This window comes from Pipistrellus kuhlii, unplaced genomic scaffold (assembly GCF_014108245.1).
Source record: "Pipistrellus kuhlii isolate mPipKuh1 unplaced genomic scaffold, mPipKuh1.p scaffold_m20_p_15, whole genome shotgun sequence".
Lineage (NCBI taxonomy): Eukaryota > Metazoa > Chordata > Mammalia > Chiroptera > Vespertilionidae > Pipistrellus > Pipistrellus kuhlii.
The window spans coordinates 41,142,568-41,159,974 of NW_023425460.1; the positions used below are offsets into that span (position 1 = coordinate 41,142,568).

The 17,407-nt window shown below is 35.1% G+C and overlaps 1 protein-coding gene across 2 annotated transcripts in view; it reads left to right on the forward strand.

The window, feature by feature from the left end:
* ATRNL1 (attractin like 1) overlaps nt 1–17,407 on the forward strand; it is a 402,177-nt gene that overhangs the window by 236,283 nt on the left and 148,487 nt on the right. For both annotated transcript variants that reach the window (XM_045582133.1, XM_036439164.2), the window contains one exon: nt 8,593–8,700. In XM_045582133.1, the coding sequence (XP_045438089.1) occupies nt 8,593–8,700 (108 nt within the window). The remainder of the gene's footprint in view (nt 1–8,592; nt 8,701–17,407) is intronic.

Sequence of the window (17,407 nt, forward strand, 5' to 3'; positions counted from 1 at the left end):
AAGGCCAGTTTATATCAGTCATGAGTAATCTATGCTACTTTTAAACTGTCCTTCGGATTTAAAATGTTAAAAAGGATTGAAATTAGTTTTTTTTAAAAAATATATATATATCTTCTTTCGCAAAAGATTGAAAAAAGAACTGCATATTAATCTATTACACTGATTAGTCAATGGACGTCATAAGTACTTTCCAAATACAGACTTAAAAAAAGTATAATTAGCAAGATGTCTTGTTTCACAAAGAAACAATTTACAAAAGAACCATTTTTGAGTTTCTCAACAGAGAACTGAAAATGACTCCATTAGCTAATAGCAAAATAATCACATTTCCCTTAAAGGAAAGAGATATGTTAAAAATATTGATTAAGATGAAAATGCGGGTTTTTGAGTTATTTATGTCTCCAGGAAGACTTAAGTACCTCTTGAAGAACTTTCAAATTACTGTCACAAACTTCATAAATGTTCAGCACAAATTCCTTATACACTAAATGAAAAAGCTAAACTGATTAGGTTGCATTTAGAATTTAACCTAAAAGCTAGCATGCTCTGGGGTTCAGATTGAATCTTGAACTTTGTATGGATTCCCAGAATCAGGGAAGAAAAAAAATATCTTTCCTGAGTGAATTACTTCTTAAGGAGTGGAGGAGAAACTGCAGAAGAATTGATCCGAGTTTCATTGTAACAGGAACCTCCAGTCATAAATTTCTGATGGTGTCATTTCTGTTGTAATCAGCTGCTTTTATATTTCCACTCATCAAGGTTGACTTGGTCATACTGTGTACCTCTTGGATGTCAAATACATTAATTTGCTCTCCCTGAAAGGAGGATATGTGTTTCTCTTACAACTTAGACCTCTATCTTGGGAAAGTAATAGACTCCACAATAGAACAGTGAGGGTATTGTATTCTACATGGAGAAAATTTTTTTTCAAGTGCAAGCCTAAAAATTTGAAATTTTCGAGCTTTTCATTTTGCTCTTTGAGGGGTAATATATATTAAGCATCCATCCCAGGGATGTAGCTTTTAAATGACCTTTTCAGTAGTCATCTTTTTGCTCATTTTGATTTGCTCAGATAAATTACAACCACCTGGCCTTTTGTATTAAAGAAGGTTGCATACAATATTGACCTTTTGATACTTATTGGGAGAGCTAGGTTCATTGTATTGAGCTTAACTGCTGTTGCTGTTTTCTGGGTTATGTGTTACAATAACTGTATTTGGATAGTAATGCCTATTTCTTTAAGCTTTTTGTTCCAAGCTACTTCTCTCAGTATAGGAATGGACTCTCTGAGCAATAAAAGAGAAGTTATGTTTTTTTTAAAAAAAAAATAATGAATTGCATTCATTTGGATCCTTTTGGGGCTTGATGAATCATATATGTTATTTTTTATTTATTTATCTTAATCTTTAAAAAAATATATTGATTTTTGAGCTAGAGAAAGGGAGTGGGATAAAGAGATAGAAACATCTAAGAGAGATCAGCTGCTTCCTGAACGCTTCCCTCTGGGGATCAAGCCCATGACTTTGGGCCTGTTCCCCAACAGGGAATCGAACAGGTGACCTCTTGGTTCCTGGGTCGACTCTCAAATGCTGAGCCACACCGGCCGGCCAGTTTCTCTTAACCTTGAAACCAAAGTATCCTTTGACAATTCTGTGCCTTGCCACCTTGCAATAAGACTCAGCCTTTTCTCTGTTTCTTGAAAACTTGAAGCTCAGATTTGCCTCATGAACTTTGCATTTGCTGACCCCTCTCCCTGAAATATTCTTTTCTGGCTTCCTTTGTTTCATTTACCCAGCATTCCACTGTTCCCATGTTGTTTCTGGCCTTTGTGTAGTTCAGTGGGCCATGTGACTATTTCTGAGAAGTAAAGTATGTTGCTTCTGGTCTGAGGCATTGGGGAGTTTATATAGGATTTATAGAGTCTTTTCCTCATTCACTTTCAAGCAGTTCTTGGGTTAAGATGGCAGAACCTCAAGGTCGAAGCTGTCTATACTGCTGATTTGCCAGACGGGAGTTACCTGGACATAGAGAAGATATTCTATGAGCAAGAAATACACTTCTCTATGTTAAATTTCTGAGTTGGGGGACACATGCCTCTGCTGAATATCCAAGGAATCAGGTCAATTTCCTCAGAGGTCTGTGGTCACTGCAAAGCACTGCCTCCCTGTCCTCCATCAATTTCATGTCTCCTATAGCAATTTTTTCTGTAATATTTTTATTTGTTTATGTAAGTAAGAATAGGTTGGATAAGTATGACATCTATGTGCTATTAATTATGATTTTTTAAGGGCTCAGAGTAATCTTTAAAATTGGCAATAAGCATTTAATTTTTTGGCTTTTCATTTTAATTTCAGTAAGTGCAAAAGATAAAAATGAAATGCTGCCTGCAGTGGTCTGGTGTATTTCCTATTGCTCACCAGAAAGGATGGTCTTGTATCAAGCAGTCGCTGGGTTTTTGACTCTTCTAGATGAAGCCATTCTGTATGACTTCTTTCATCCGGAAGTGAGATCATCTTTGGCAAAGTCTAAATCAATGATGCCATCTATGTCAACAAAGAAAGGATTCCAATTCCAAATTTTAATTTCAAAATTGCCTGATCTAACCATCCAAAAATTCTGCAATATCTTTACATACTTTCAGGTTTGCCCACTAAAAAATAGATAAGGCTTTCAAATCCAGGCTACATAAATAGAGGCATACATCAAAGATATTGTGAGTTTGGTTTGGTCCCAGTTCATCGCAATAAAATGAGTAACACCACTTTTTTTTTTCCAGTGTGTATAAAAGTTGCTGTAGACTGTTAAGTGTATAATAGCAATATCTCTAAAAAAAAAATAATAATTTTTATTCCTAAAAATTCTAACCATCATTTGAGCCTTCAGTGAGACCTTGTCTTTTGCTGTTGGAGGGTCTTGCCTTGATGTTGATGGCTGCTCAGGGTGGTGGTTGCTGAAGGTTGGGGTGGCTGTGGCAATTTCTTAAAGTAAGACAACAGTGATATTTACCATATTGAACAACGCTTTTGTAGCATGAGATGCTGTTTGATAGCATTTACCCACAGTAAAACATTTTTAAAGATTTTAGTCCTCTTAAAACACGCCACTACTGCTAAGGTTATGCAATATTCTAAATTCTTTGTTGTCACTTCAACAAAGTTCCCAGTATCTTTACCAGGAGTATATTCCATCTCAGGAAACTTTCTTACTCATCCATAACAGCTTTTCATTTATTAGGTTCCAATGTGAGAGAGGAGCAGTTCCGTCACATGTTCAGGCTCCAATTCTAACTCTCGTTCTCTTGCTGTTTCCACCACATCTGCAGTTACTTCCTCCACTGAAGTCTTGAGCCCCTCAACGTCATCTGTGACAGTTCCTCCAAACTCTTGGTAAAGCTGCTAGTTTGACATCTTTCCATGAATCGCAAATGACCTTCCTGGCATCTAGAACAGCGAATCCTTGCCAGATGGTTTTCAATTCCCTTTGCCCAGATCTGTCAGTGCACTTACTGGATGGCATCTGGAGCCTTATGAAATGTAGCCTGGAAAAGAGTAATTGAAGTAACCTAAGCAAATACTATGACAAGCCACTCCCATAAAGTACTAGCATCATTGTCTATAAAACCAACCCAGTCTAGAAGTCTAGAAGCCAAAGATGCCAATATTCTAAGTAAGAGTTTGAGGACTGTGCCTTGCAGATCTAGTTATAGAAAATGATAGAATTTCACACTTTCTCAATTATATGACATTAAATATATTGCAATTACTCTTTACTTCCTCCAAATTGATTATTTATAATACTCTAAATGTATTTGTGTTAGTATGAGAAATACTCTTTTTTATTAAATGCTGCTTAATTTCTAATTAAAATACTTTGTTCATTTTATAATGTAAACTCAAGAGTACCAATAAATCATCTTGATTGCTCCTTTTATACCTTTCCAAAAAATTAGGAATGTAATTTTTATTAAAAATACTAATGTAGTCCTGGCTGGTTTGGTTCAGTGGATAGAGAATGAGCCTGTGGACTGAAGGTCCAGGTTCGATTCTGGTCAAGGGCACATGCCCAAGTTGTGGGCTTAATCCCCAGTAGGGGGTGTGCAGGAGGCAGCCAATCAATGATTCTCTGTCATTATTATGTTTTTATCCCTCTTCCTCTCCCTCTCTGAAATCAATAAAATATTTTTAAAAAGAATATATTATGATGACTTTATGCTGATATCTTTTATAATCTCAGTATTGCTATAGGTAGATGACAAGCAATATGAAACTTGATGTTGATTTGAGATGTAGGTACACAAAATTGTCCCATCCTAAAAAAATCAATATCCACTTACTTTGGAGGATAAGACATAAATTCTAAAATAATAAAGGACATATCATGGTTTTAAAGGCTAATTCATAATTAAAATTAGTTTTTTCATAACTTGTCTACACTCACATTCACATGATACAGAGTTTTATACTTTAATCCACTCATTCATTGTTCATTTATCAGATACTGTTGACTGCCAACTATGTGCTGTAGGGAATAAAAACCAAATAAACATGGATATGTGCTTTAAAGACTTCTGAGAAGCATGAAGATATAAAGAAAGAGTATCACACTAATCTAATAAATAATTCACAAGAACCATAATCACTTCAAGCTTGGGGTGGGGTGAAGGACTTCTGGAAGTGGGAGAAGGATGAATAGAACCTAAACATAGGAAGAAGGAGATATGAAGGCAGTTGGGGACAGAGTTAATTACTATTTTGTTGTGTGTGTGTGTGTGTGTGTGTGTGTGAGAGAGAGAGAGAGAGAGAGAGATTTATGGATCATTATCCTAAAATCTATTAGAGAGTTGTTTGTATGGCTTTAGGGTGGTTGAAAATTTGGCTAGTGTGGAATTTGGAGAATGCTACAATAATTGAAGTAGTAATGTTGAGTGGGAGAATTATATATATTTACACTTGATAGAATTAATATTGAAGCATAGATTTTTATTTTATTTTTAATTTCAGGACTTGTAAGAGGTTTGAATAGTAAATCAGTTATGGACAACAAACATTATACTAAGAACATCTCTTTAACTTTTAATTTTTCTTCCCACAGAGTTTATTGTATTACGATCAATTTGTTCTTCTGGCTTTATTTGTCTGTTGAATAATTGGCAATAACAGATTAGTTATAAAACAGATCATCTGTTATATGGCTTCTTATATGGATGTAGAAAATGTTAGGCTTCGTTTTATATAAAAACCATAATCACAAAATAAATTTTGTTTTAAAGTTCTTTAAAAAGCACTCTATATTCTTCTAATGTTTAGGTTGAGTTTTTATCATTCTTAGTTGCAGTTGGCTGAAAGCAGTTCCAAATCTAAATTTATTTTACCACAATCATGACATTTTCCAACTGTCACATGAATTTGCAACATTTGTTAAAAGGGAGACCAGGAGAGCTAAATGTGTCACTGGTGCTGGAGGAAACGGGCCGAGGTAATTAGTGTGCCATCACGAAAGACCGAATTAGTACTTGGAATTTGACATAATAATTGTACCAGTGAATAGTCATAGAGTGCTCGCAGTGTGCCGGCCTCTGTGCTGAGCAGCCCATTGCATGATCTCCTTAGTCCCAACCTTATATTATTATTTCCTTTTTTATCCAGAGGAAATAAGCATGAGAAAAACCTAAAAGCTCATTTGATTATGGTCCAATAGATAGTGGGTGGAGAAATTGGGACTAAATCAACCCTGTGAGGCATATGAGTAGGTATAGGCGATGTTAATGTCCCCACTTCACAGATGGGAAAAATTGAGGCTTTGAGAGGTCTCAATTCAGTTAAGCTCAAACAGCTAACAAGTACACAAACTAGTAGTCAAACACAGGTCTTTCTGAATCAAGTGTAGTTATATCACCTGTCAGTATTTATATTAAATTTAGACAAAATTTAAGTTGTAAGCCTGCTGTTTATCTTTTCTTTCTTTTGACATAAAGGGGGCAAAAAATGGGAGGTAATGCATACAGATATTAACCAGCAGAAGGGGGGACAATTGTTGAGGATTCTAAGGGCCAGAAATTTGTAGCAGATATTGTCCCATTATATTATTTTAGTCCCTTAGCTCAAAGTTTCCCAGTCAGACCATTTACATTAATTTCCTAAAGTCAGAAACTCAGTATGCTGGCTAGAGTCCTTGAACCAGTCCTCTGCTGAGTACCTTGGAGTAAATTTATCTGGTTAATTCCTTATTTGTATCCTTCACTGCAGATCACCTCTGCCCTAGTTTTCTTTTTCTTTTTTATGTTAGCGTGTGTTGTTTACAAACCATAGGGTTAGGTATTGGGCAAGAATATTGGTGTGTTTTTTTTTCCTTTTTTATAAAGAATACTGTACTAGGCTTCAGTTCTTAAAAAATAATGGAAAAGCAAAGCTCAGAAGACAGACGAGAATTTAAAAAATACTTCTATATTCTAATAAATAAAAAGTTGAACAATATGACTGTCACTGATTTTTCTTTATTATGAATGTTATGGTCATAATGATAGATTAGGTTTCAGAAACTAGCTTTTTGTAAAAAATAGTGAATTGGGAATATTTGTACATTTATATTATAGTTTGTGGTATCGACTATTCATTAATTGTATTTTGTAGACCTTTTAAGTGTAGGAGAAAGGTACATAAGATGAAGAAACAGAAGCTGTTAATTTTGTTAAAAATCATGTAATGTATGAGCTACCATTTGTTAACTGAGGACAACTAGTATTAATAAAGAAACTTTTTAATACAAATGTTAGAAAATTGTTTTCAAACCTAAATTATAATTTACAATTTTCTCCAAGTTATTTGCATATTATTATAGGAAAGTTACTATGTATATTGTATATGTGTGTGTGTGTGTGTGTGTGTGTGTGTGTGTGTATGCATGCACTTATGTTTTTATCAGAGACAGAGCATGGTGTTTTCTATAGTTGGTATCCCTTGGTATCCTATATAATAAAAGCCTAATATGCAAATTGTCCCCTCTACCAGGAGTTCAACCAGGAGTTTGACCAGGGGTCAGTGGTGGCAGGCAGTTACCAGGGGAAGGGAGGCCCCGTCAGGCAGCTGCTAGAGACCATACCTGTGCACTGAGTTTGTGCACTGGGCCTCTAGTTTGAACATTACGTTTGCATTCTGCATAGACATTCAGATCAGTTGGCCTCTCCCATTGAGAAAGGCACAAATAAGACTCTTCTTGCTTAGCAGCTGTATTTTAAATAATATAATTTTGAGTTTATATTAAAGCTAATAATTAGGTGGTTTAGATCACATTTATGTTTACTTTAAATGTTTTAGTACATCTTTTTTAAAGAAAAACTATTAATTCATAATAGTTGTATTATTTTTATCCCATATTGGCATGTGGATGGTCTCTTTTTAATAATAACAAAGCAAGGCCTTAAGTTCTACTTTACCTGCACATTTCATGACCAGAGTCACTGCTGTGCCACGAGTGTTAGAACAAAATCTTAAATAATGAACTGCCATCGGGCGTTGCCTTGCATCCCTTCATCATCTGAAAGGGAATCTTATGAATGATGCATTTCAGTACTCTGTACATGGACATTCGGAGACTAGTTAGCATTTTAAGTTAATGCCCGTGAATTTTAAAAGATCGCAGTGAATGATGAAGCCCTTCATTGTGTTCAAGGATTTTGCCTTTCTTCAGCGATACCGTTTTCTACTCATGTGAAAGAGTATTTAATTGCATTGCTCCTCCACTTTTAATATTTAATAATAGTTGTATTAGCTGTATAGAATAAGAAGGGCACAATTTGCAATATCTTGTGCCAGTCATCAATTTTTTCTTATCATGACCTAATGAATATTATAACTACAAGGAGAGTCAGAAATATAAATTTGCTTGAACATTGGTTGGGACTGGCTAGTTTATTGGTGTTAGCTTGGCCAAAGCCCAGGATCGGCAAATGGGGAAAGAAACCAATATCTGGGGGTGAAGCCCTGGGACAGAATTTTTGTGACACACTCCTCATCCCTCGTTTCATACCATGAGCATAGAGCTTTGAATAAAGTTGTAAATGTTGCCAGCAACTACTGCTGGTTTCTTAGCAATGGACTGGGGACCTTGCTGACTTACCAGGCTTAGTCTTGGAAGGCATACGTTCCTTTCATCTCTATGAACGCATTCTGACAACTTTTCATTAACTTTCCATAAACATTTTTACTGTTATTTGCTTTCAGCTAAGACAAAAGCATGAGTTAGAAGGGGAGAAACTTGGCATAGCTATTTTTCTAATAGCACTTCTCACTTAAGTAACGCCTCTTCCTGGAAGTTTTCAAAATGCTTTTGAGCACATTTCATTAGGGCTGCAGGATGGGGGTCAGGGAGAAGTTCATTGCAGGCCATTCATTGCAGGCCATTCACTGAAAGTCTCTGTGGCATATAACCCAGGCCATGGAGAAAAAACAATTCTCATGTAGAGTGATTGGATATGAATATGCGCATTAGCTGGTTTTTAAATGTTGACTGCCCTTTGTTAAAAATAGAACAAGGTACTGTGAATGTGATGTGTGTAAACCTATTTTAAAACAAATCACTTTTAACTCTTTCCAGCAACTGCTTCGAGAACGACAGCAGATGGCCAGCCGTCCCTTTGCTTCTGTGGACGTAGCCCTGGAAGTGGGAGCTGAGCAAGCAGACATTCTGCGAGGGCCATTAGAGGTAGGAACTGTGGTGCTGAAAGGGGGCCGCTGTGATTTGCATATTTATATCTCTTCTCTCATCTGCATCTGCTCCTGCAGCCAAAGGAGTCTGATTATCTAGAGTTGACAGGATTCTGATTCATATATTATGCCATTTTCAAGGCACATGGTTTTAATAGTATGACATGAGCCGTAACAGAAGCCAGTGGAGAATCTATTAGCCTTGGCTCACCTGACAGCCTTTTCCCAACAGATAGTAGCCAAAGGAATTTAAGATACATATATATATTTGGTGGGTGAAACAAAGAGACTATATTAGTGCTTAGAGTACCCATTGCCCCTTAATTAGTGGTTCATTTCTGTATTAACAAAGTTGCCTATAAAAGGTGGGTAGAGATGGTTGCATTTTAATTACATAGTTTTACTTTTGAATGCTGAAAATTGTAGAATACAGTATTTTTATTTGTTGTAATGACAGTATTTTTTATTGCAAATGCAGAAATAGAGTCTGGTGAAGGGGAAATCATTATGTGCAAGTAAATGTGGTGTTAGGATCCTGAAGTAATGCATGAAATGGTTTTTGAAAATAATAATCCCCAAAGAGGAAAATTCCACAGATAGTTATTAGTGACTAATCAAAGCATTTAGAAGCTGAGCGATTTGCTTGTACGTTTATTACTTTTGTATTTATATTTTATATATAGGAAGCTGATTAAGTAGGAAGATTAAGACACAATGTAGACTGGAAATATTTTATTCCCAGTTATAAAAATGCCCTCATGTGACTAATTTCATGTTGCTATTTTGGTATTTTGCTTTTCTACAGGAAGAGCAAGGAATATAAAAATAGACTCCTTTAAAAATTTAGGAATAAATATAATTGATTCATGGGCACTGTACAAAGGCCAGTATTTAGAGGACAGTTGCCTGTGGATTTTTTTAGCTTTTGTGTTGTTGATTTTTAACTTCTGTAGCTCACAGATTACAAGGAAGCTTGGAACGTTAGGAAGGTTGTGTGTATGTCTCCCGTTACTAGGTGAGAAATGAGGAGACAGGCAGAATGGTTAAATAAAAGTTATAGTAAGTGCTTTCGTTTCATTTTGACCCCGTTTTCAAGTAACTTTAGTAAAAATCTTTTAACAAAGCCTGGACTATTTGAATACAACTTCTTTTTTTCTCCCTCAACTGTTTAAAACATTCTCAAACATGCTAAAGCTCAAGTAAGTAGGACAATGCTGGATGTAAATAAGACACACAGAGACCAACGAGGACTAGGGCTAATCAAAGAACTAGAAAGCGCAGATTTAAGGAACAAATGTGGTTAACATACATACACATGACAATTACCGCCTAATAGTGTTCAAGGATGCACTTTAGGTGTATATGTGCTCATAATGATTCTCTTTTTCCACCAAATTTTATTCCCTTTGTTTTCATTGTGATGGTTTTAATCTTAAATTTTACTTTGCATTTTTAAGTGTTCTACCTCGTCTTTCTTTTAGTTCATATTTCCCTGTTAGTCCTTATTACATTCCTTTGTTTTTATCTTCTTTTCCTTTTGCCTCACACCTATTTTTTGTAGAAAAAAACTTTTAGCTTTTTATCCCCCCAGGCACTCTATGAGTCTGTCTTAATTGGTAATCTATTTACATTGACAATAATTACTATTCCACCAAGGCTTATTTTAGCAACTCAGTTGTGTGTGTGTGTTTGTGTGTGTGTGTGTGTGTGTGTGTGTGTGTGTGTGTGTGTGAGGAAGCGGGTCGAGGTGGTAGGGTTGCTGTTAGTAGCCTTGCTTCTTTTTTGTTCTTTTTCCAATTTCTTTTGGATAAATTGATTTTCTTCTACTAAACTGAGCATTTCATATTCTGTTTCTGTGTTGCTTATTTTTTCCTATCAATGTCTAAAGCTCATTAATAAACATTCCTGCCTAGTCCATCTCAAGCAAAATGTATACTTTAGCCTGCTCTCAGCTCCCAGCATTCCTCCCAACCCTTGTTAAGTACTTGGAATAATTGATACCTATATTATAAGTGTCCCTATTTTTGTTATGGCATGTTTAAGTAACAATGAACTCTCTTTGTTATCCTTAACTTTCTTTAACTAGTTTTTTGTACATGGATTGATTTCATTTTTCACTGGAGTAAATCCTTCATGAAATATTTTCAAAGAGAAATTTTATGTGGCATATTCTTTGAAACCTTAAATGCCTACCAATACATTTATTTTGTCGTCACATGTAAATTATAGTTTATAAAATTTCAGTATAAAATATCTCTTCTTTGAAACTTAACTATATCACACCATTGTCTCAAGTCTGATGTCCCCTGACTCTTTATACTTTTTTGGCACCTTTCAGAATTTTCTCTTGTTTTCAATGTTCCTAAATTTCTCTCTGATATGTATAAATTCTCCTTTTTGGCACTAGGTGCAGTTTTTGAAGCCTGCAGACCTTGCTTTGTATAATTCTGGCTAACTTCTGGTTACTATTGCTTTATTCTCTCTCCTTCTGGAATTCCCACTAGATACCCTTGACGCTTGCAGGTGCATTGCCTGAGTCCAAGCCAGATGCAGTGAGTGCCTCACAGGCTGCATTGCTGCCTTCCCTCTCGGAGCGGTGTGAGCCCGGCTTCTGCTGCTGAGCCCAGCCAGGCTGCCCCTGGCACTTCCTTCCTGGTCAGCAGCCCCAGCAGCGGGTCTGAACAGCTTGCTCACTTTCCTAGCCTTCTTATTTTTTGGAGTGTTACAGCTGTCTTGTAATATAGTTGGTGTTTTAATTATTTTATTAACATATACCATTAATATTTTGATTATATAGGTGATAAATCATCACTATAGAAAAAAATACAGAAATAAATAAAATCAAAATCTTCCATAATCCTACCACCCATAAGTAGTCACTGCCAGAAATTGTTTCCGCCCAGTGTCATTTTCCTTTTGCATGTACATAAGTTTAGAAAATGGAGAGTATATTCTCCGTGTGATTTTACTAGTACATTCTGTGGTGTGTTTCTGTTTTTTCACCACTCCCCTCTTCAGTCTCTTTCAGGACTTGGAGCAGCCCCTTGTTGCCTACAATCTATGAAATGTTCTGAATTGCACTTTATTAAGCATCTACTTATGTTGCATTGAGAGAGCCATACTCAGCCATTTTGTTTATATGAAAATTGTTCTGGCTCTTGGCTTTCGTGCTCATACTGAGAAATCTCCTAACAGTATAATGGTCATTTCCTCTTAGTTTATCCAGCTTTTCTTCCCAATAACTCTTAAAGTCTCTTTGTCTTTGGTGTTCTGTAGTTTTATTATGGTTTCCCTAAGCATAAATGTATTTGTTTTTATTCCACTGGACTATTTAGAGCTTCTTATGTCTAATATAAAGAAGATAAAGATGAAAATGAACAATAACAGCAAGAGGATAAACCCAGTTTCACCTCTCAGTGTCTGATATGATAAAGGGAAACATTTACAAAAGGCTCACATCCCTGATCACCTGTATTCCTATTGGCTGTCATTCAGCAGAGCAATGCCCTACTTAAGGACAAGTCATGTCACAGCTAAGCAATGGTAGCATGAACTATTTTTTATACAGCAGTCTTACAAGTAAGAAGTGGCTATGTAAATTAGGCTATAATATCATTTATTGGAAAATAATAAGTACCGTTTAGCATTTCTTGGGGACAGTATTCCAACTCTGAGTGAAAGACTGAATTTCCAACCCTACACTCATACTTCATCTACCTTCAGATAAAGGACCCATTAAAAACTGCTCAGCAGACCATACAGGCTGTGAAACATAGTAGGGTATTGAGTACTGTCAAGTACTTACCACACATTCTTAGTATATATGTTAAAATATTAATGCTTACTATATTAACATCAAACTAATATGAATATCTTAATACTAGTTAATCAATTTTAACAGCAACCAAAGTAGTTTATATTTTTGGCTCCTTTTCCCAATAAAGATGCTGTCTAGAATATTGTTAATTATAGAATTAATAACTATAGAATCTAAAGTTTAGATTATCTTGGAGCATCCTTGTGTGGTGGCAGCATATAATAGTTATTTTATGATTTTTGTTTAAATATTTTATTAGGCTATAGTTCCCTGTGACAGTTATTACACTAAGTTGATGTTTCTGTTTGTTTGATTACATTTCATCTAAAGTGGGTTAGTAATTTAACTTGTATTTTCTACTTTCTATTACACGCATTAGTAGATAATATGATCAGGTTCATATCCTCAATGAAATGGCTGACTGTAAGAATTCTATAAAATACCATTAATCTAATAGAAATTCTATACAGTGAAATCCTGGATATTGGAAATATTGTGCAAGATATTTTAAATGTAGAATCTAAGAAACCAATAATGGTATACTCTAGGATCTAGGTAAACATTTTCATATATTCTCATATTTTGTTTATATTTAAGAAACTAAAATAGTGACTAGGTTAAAATTTAGGATATTTAATCTGAAAACTTACTTCAAGTTTTAATATACATTATTCTTTTAATCAAGAGTAATAGTTCTACACTTTTATACCAGAGGATGCTTGTTCATATTTAAACCGTATAATTTGTTGACATTTATTGTAAGCCTCTTTTAATTTTTTGTTCATGACGAAAGGCTCTGGTTGAACCATTAATGACATGTAAAAATATGATAAATTAAATATCACGTAGGTAAAGTTTAGGAAAAATTTTTCACGGAGAAGAAACTGTTATTTAAGACCTTTGCAATTTCCAATACAAAAGCAAAAATGACCCAGTATCATCTTTCCATATTTCATCATGGAAAGAAATTATATATGAGGTATTGTTGATATTTTTGTATATTGCTTTGTCATTCTCATACGTGTTTGGTGGAAATCATTGTTGGATTTGGTTTTGAGGAGGCCTACAACATTTCTTTGTAGGTGGAACTTGTCTACCCATTTATAGGTATGTTTATCTTCTAATGTTGGTTTGTTCATAGACATATATGCACAGACATTAACTGATGAATATTTTAAAATAAGAGGCAGGGAGCAGGGGGACTGTCTAATATGTGTCTATAAAACAAGAATCCGGAAATGCAGCTTTGGAAAAATACCTTCATAAAATAGTTGTGTTTTTCCAGCTGCTTAGGAGGCCCTTTTTAGTTAAATGGCTCCATTAAACAAGAAATAAAATATTAAAATCTAAGATTAGTTGTTAACGTTTCTAATAGGCCATTTTAAGCATACACGAGAAATGAGTCATATCTCTCAGCCTTAACAATTGGTGACTCACAGCTAATCTCGTTTCATCTCTGCCCCCCTAATGATTATTTTGAAGCAAGTCCCCGGCATCAAAGATTAAATTTTAATTGGATCTTGGAGTTCTTTGTTTATCACTTTAGTATTGAAAATAACTTTTGAAATGTTTAAATTTTTAAAATTAATTTCTTGTATTTATCTCTAAGGCTTTATTATTCTTTTGGTTTATCCTATTTCTGGGTAAATTGTAAAGTATTGAGGTATTTGCTAGGTATATTCTTCCAGGCATTTATTCAATAAGCAATAGGAAATCATCACACCTGAGTGGGAATAAAAACTCATTAACTGATATTGTTTTACGTTATTAGCATATTATGTATATCGTTGCTTTAGTAGCATTGCTAAGACATTAAATTATAAGAACTGCAGGTTTTGCTTAATGGAAGGTGCTACTTAAATTAACAATTAGGTCATTTGATCTATTTTTTATTTACTCTATTATATTTTTAAATTACACATTGACTATAATCCTAGGAGTACTTTCTTAATTCTTATTAGAATACTAATTTTTCTCACTGGGAAGCTCAACTGAAAGGCTTAATAACCAGCTTTAATTAACAATAAAAAGAGAGAAAGAAAAAGAAACTCCACATCATTAGGAATTCTGATTTTTGCCACTCTAATGGAAAAGACCATGAGCAAAATGGGGTCAGTCAGATATGAGAAATGATAAGCAAACATGATAGGGGCCACCTATGACAAGCTACAAAAATTGGGGAAGTAACCTTGACATATTTCCGTCCAAGTATGAGTATCTATAGTTAATTATATTCTAGACAGTATCCATTACCAAAGATGTAGGGCCAAATTAACTCTAATGTTGCACTCATCACAAGACATTCCACAGCTAGCAATAACATTAAGATAATGCTGTTAAAATAAGAATTCCAATTATAAGGCAGATGAGACTGTGAAAAACATGACAGCCGTAATGAGCAGTAGGAGTTGGTATTCACTTTGATAGGAACATAGTTATTACGGATAGAGAGGAGACAAAACACAGCCTGCAGCCTTTTCCTGTTGTCATATCACCCTCTGTGGAAAGCAGCTTTGGGTTCAAATTCATTTCTATTCATTCTCCAGGTTGATGCCAGGATGATGATCTTACAGCTGTAGCTAGAACACCCTCAATCTCTGTAGTGCTTCATTCTTTCCAGTAGCTGTAAGCATTTTCTTATTTGTTTTCTTTTTAAATTAAATTTATTGGGGTGACAATGGTTAATCAGATTATGTAGGTTCCTAGTGTGCATTTCTATGACACATGATCTGTATATTGCATTGTGTGCTCACCATCCAAAGTCACGTCACCTTTCGTCACCATATGCCACATCACCCTTTCCCCTTTACTACCCCCCCCACACACCTCTCCCCTCTGGTCACCACCATATTGTTGTCTGTGTCTATGAGTTTCAGTTTATGTCCCACATATGAGTGAAATCACATGTTTCTTAAGCTTTTCTGACTGACTTATTTCACTTAGCATAATTTTCTCAAGGTCCACCCATGTTGTCTCTGATAGCAGTATTTCTTATTTATTTTTATTACATCTTTGTTTTAAAAAAAGGTATTGGGGGGGGGAATCAAGGTGTTAGTCCCTTCTTACAGGTGAGAAAACTAGGTCAGTAACTCAGTGGTACCAATTGTGAATAGATTCAAATGACTTGAAAGTTCACCAACTGCTTATTTAGGGGATGACTTTAACCAAGGTGTGTGCAGTGAATATCATCCACGTACAGCATCATGCCCTGTGTTAGACTTTAAGGTGGGAGGAAGAGACGGAACGGAGACTGTTATGGTGGGAGTGGTAGTATCAGAGGAGAAGAGGCTGCCATTGACAGCCCTCTGTTCTTTGTACCCTCTGCACGAAACAGTCCTTACAGTGGCTGTCCCACTAGCTGTGTAAGTCAAGCCTGTGAATCATGTACAGTGTCATGTTCATTGATCGCCTGGTGTGGTTTAACCCAGAAACCTACCGTTGGGCAGGTCCGCCCTGTGGAAGCGCAGTCTAACCTCCTGGAAGCTTCAAGGCTCTTCTATACAATTAAGGAGAACTTAGCGGTCCCGCTGCTCCTCTGACCTATACTTCCTTTGATCGGCGTTTTGGCATAAGGAGCATCATTTTTGCCTCTCTGTAGTGCGCTGTTAGGGATTATAGTTTCTTCTTGTTCAATTTTTTTTCCATTTCATGAGCCCAGTAGAAAGTTTTCTTTGCATAAAGAATAAACCTACCTGAAAATCTGGGCTATTTTTAAAAGTCAGGTCTTTTGTGCTCCTGGAAAATCCTAAACACTATTTTGGTTCTCATTTACTCTATACGTCACTATTTATTCACCACTTATAGAATTAATATAAACATTTCCCTCCACCTCTTTGTAAATACAGTTCTCATAAAGCATTTTCATCCACATTGCTTGCTCTAGTCTAGAGCATGACCAATTTTCATAATCCTCCCTATAATATGCGGTGTAATACCCATAATGCGGGTGCTGTCTACTCTCATATTTACTTAATCTGTCATCAGAGGGAGCATGGCCGATGCCTTCCAGTGAACCAATCGATTACACAGCATTGTGTTTAGCTTCCTCGGGCATACATTTTGTTTTCTCCCTCAGGAGCCTTAATTCTGGAAATGAGCATGCCATCTAGATTCACAATGTTCATTTATTAAATACAAATGTATATGAGTTTACATAAAACATACTTAAGTGCTAGATCTATAGTGCAACAATAAAATTGTAAGGCAATTTATTAGCATCAGTGAGTTTAGATATAATCAGAATGAAGCTTATTTAAATTATAAATATTATAGCGAATCTTTCAAGATGAACCACAGAACTCAAACTTGAAATTGATGTTCTTAAATCAATCAATCAGTTAATATGTTGTCAAACAAATTAAAACACATTGCCTTATTAGGGGAGCAACGTTGCTAATACTTTTAAAATGAGAGAACAGTGGATTTCAACCACATTGCTACAGTAATTTAATATTTGTTTTTTGTCATATCTATTTTATTTCCTTTCCTCCTTTCTCACTAGAAACAGTGAACGAAGAATTCCAACTTCTTGTTCATTTTTGTGTGCTCTTAATTGTACATATAAACATCATTGCCAACTCCTAGGCTTCTTTTGTGTATAGTCTTTTAGTAGTATCTGAACATATAGGCATTTATACATATATATTACATATATTTTAATTATGTGTCACAATTTTTGGCAAAAATATAAGTAAAGTATAAAAATAACAAAAGACATGTAGGCATTAAAAATGTTGAACAAATACCTCAGTATGTATTTTTTTTAATTATCTAATATCACTTTCTGACATGAAATTTATATTACCACTTTCAGAATAATGTTTAAAAATTGGTCTTTTGAAAATGTTATTTCAGCTCTCATTCATTTCTTTAGATGGAGAATAATTGG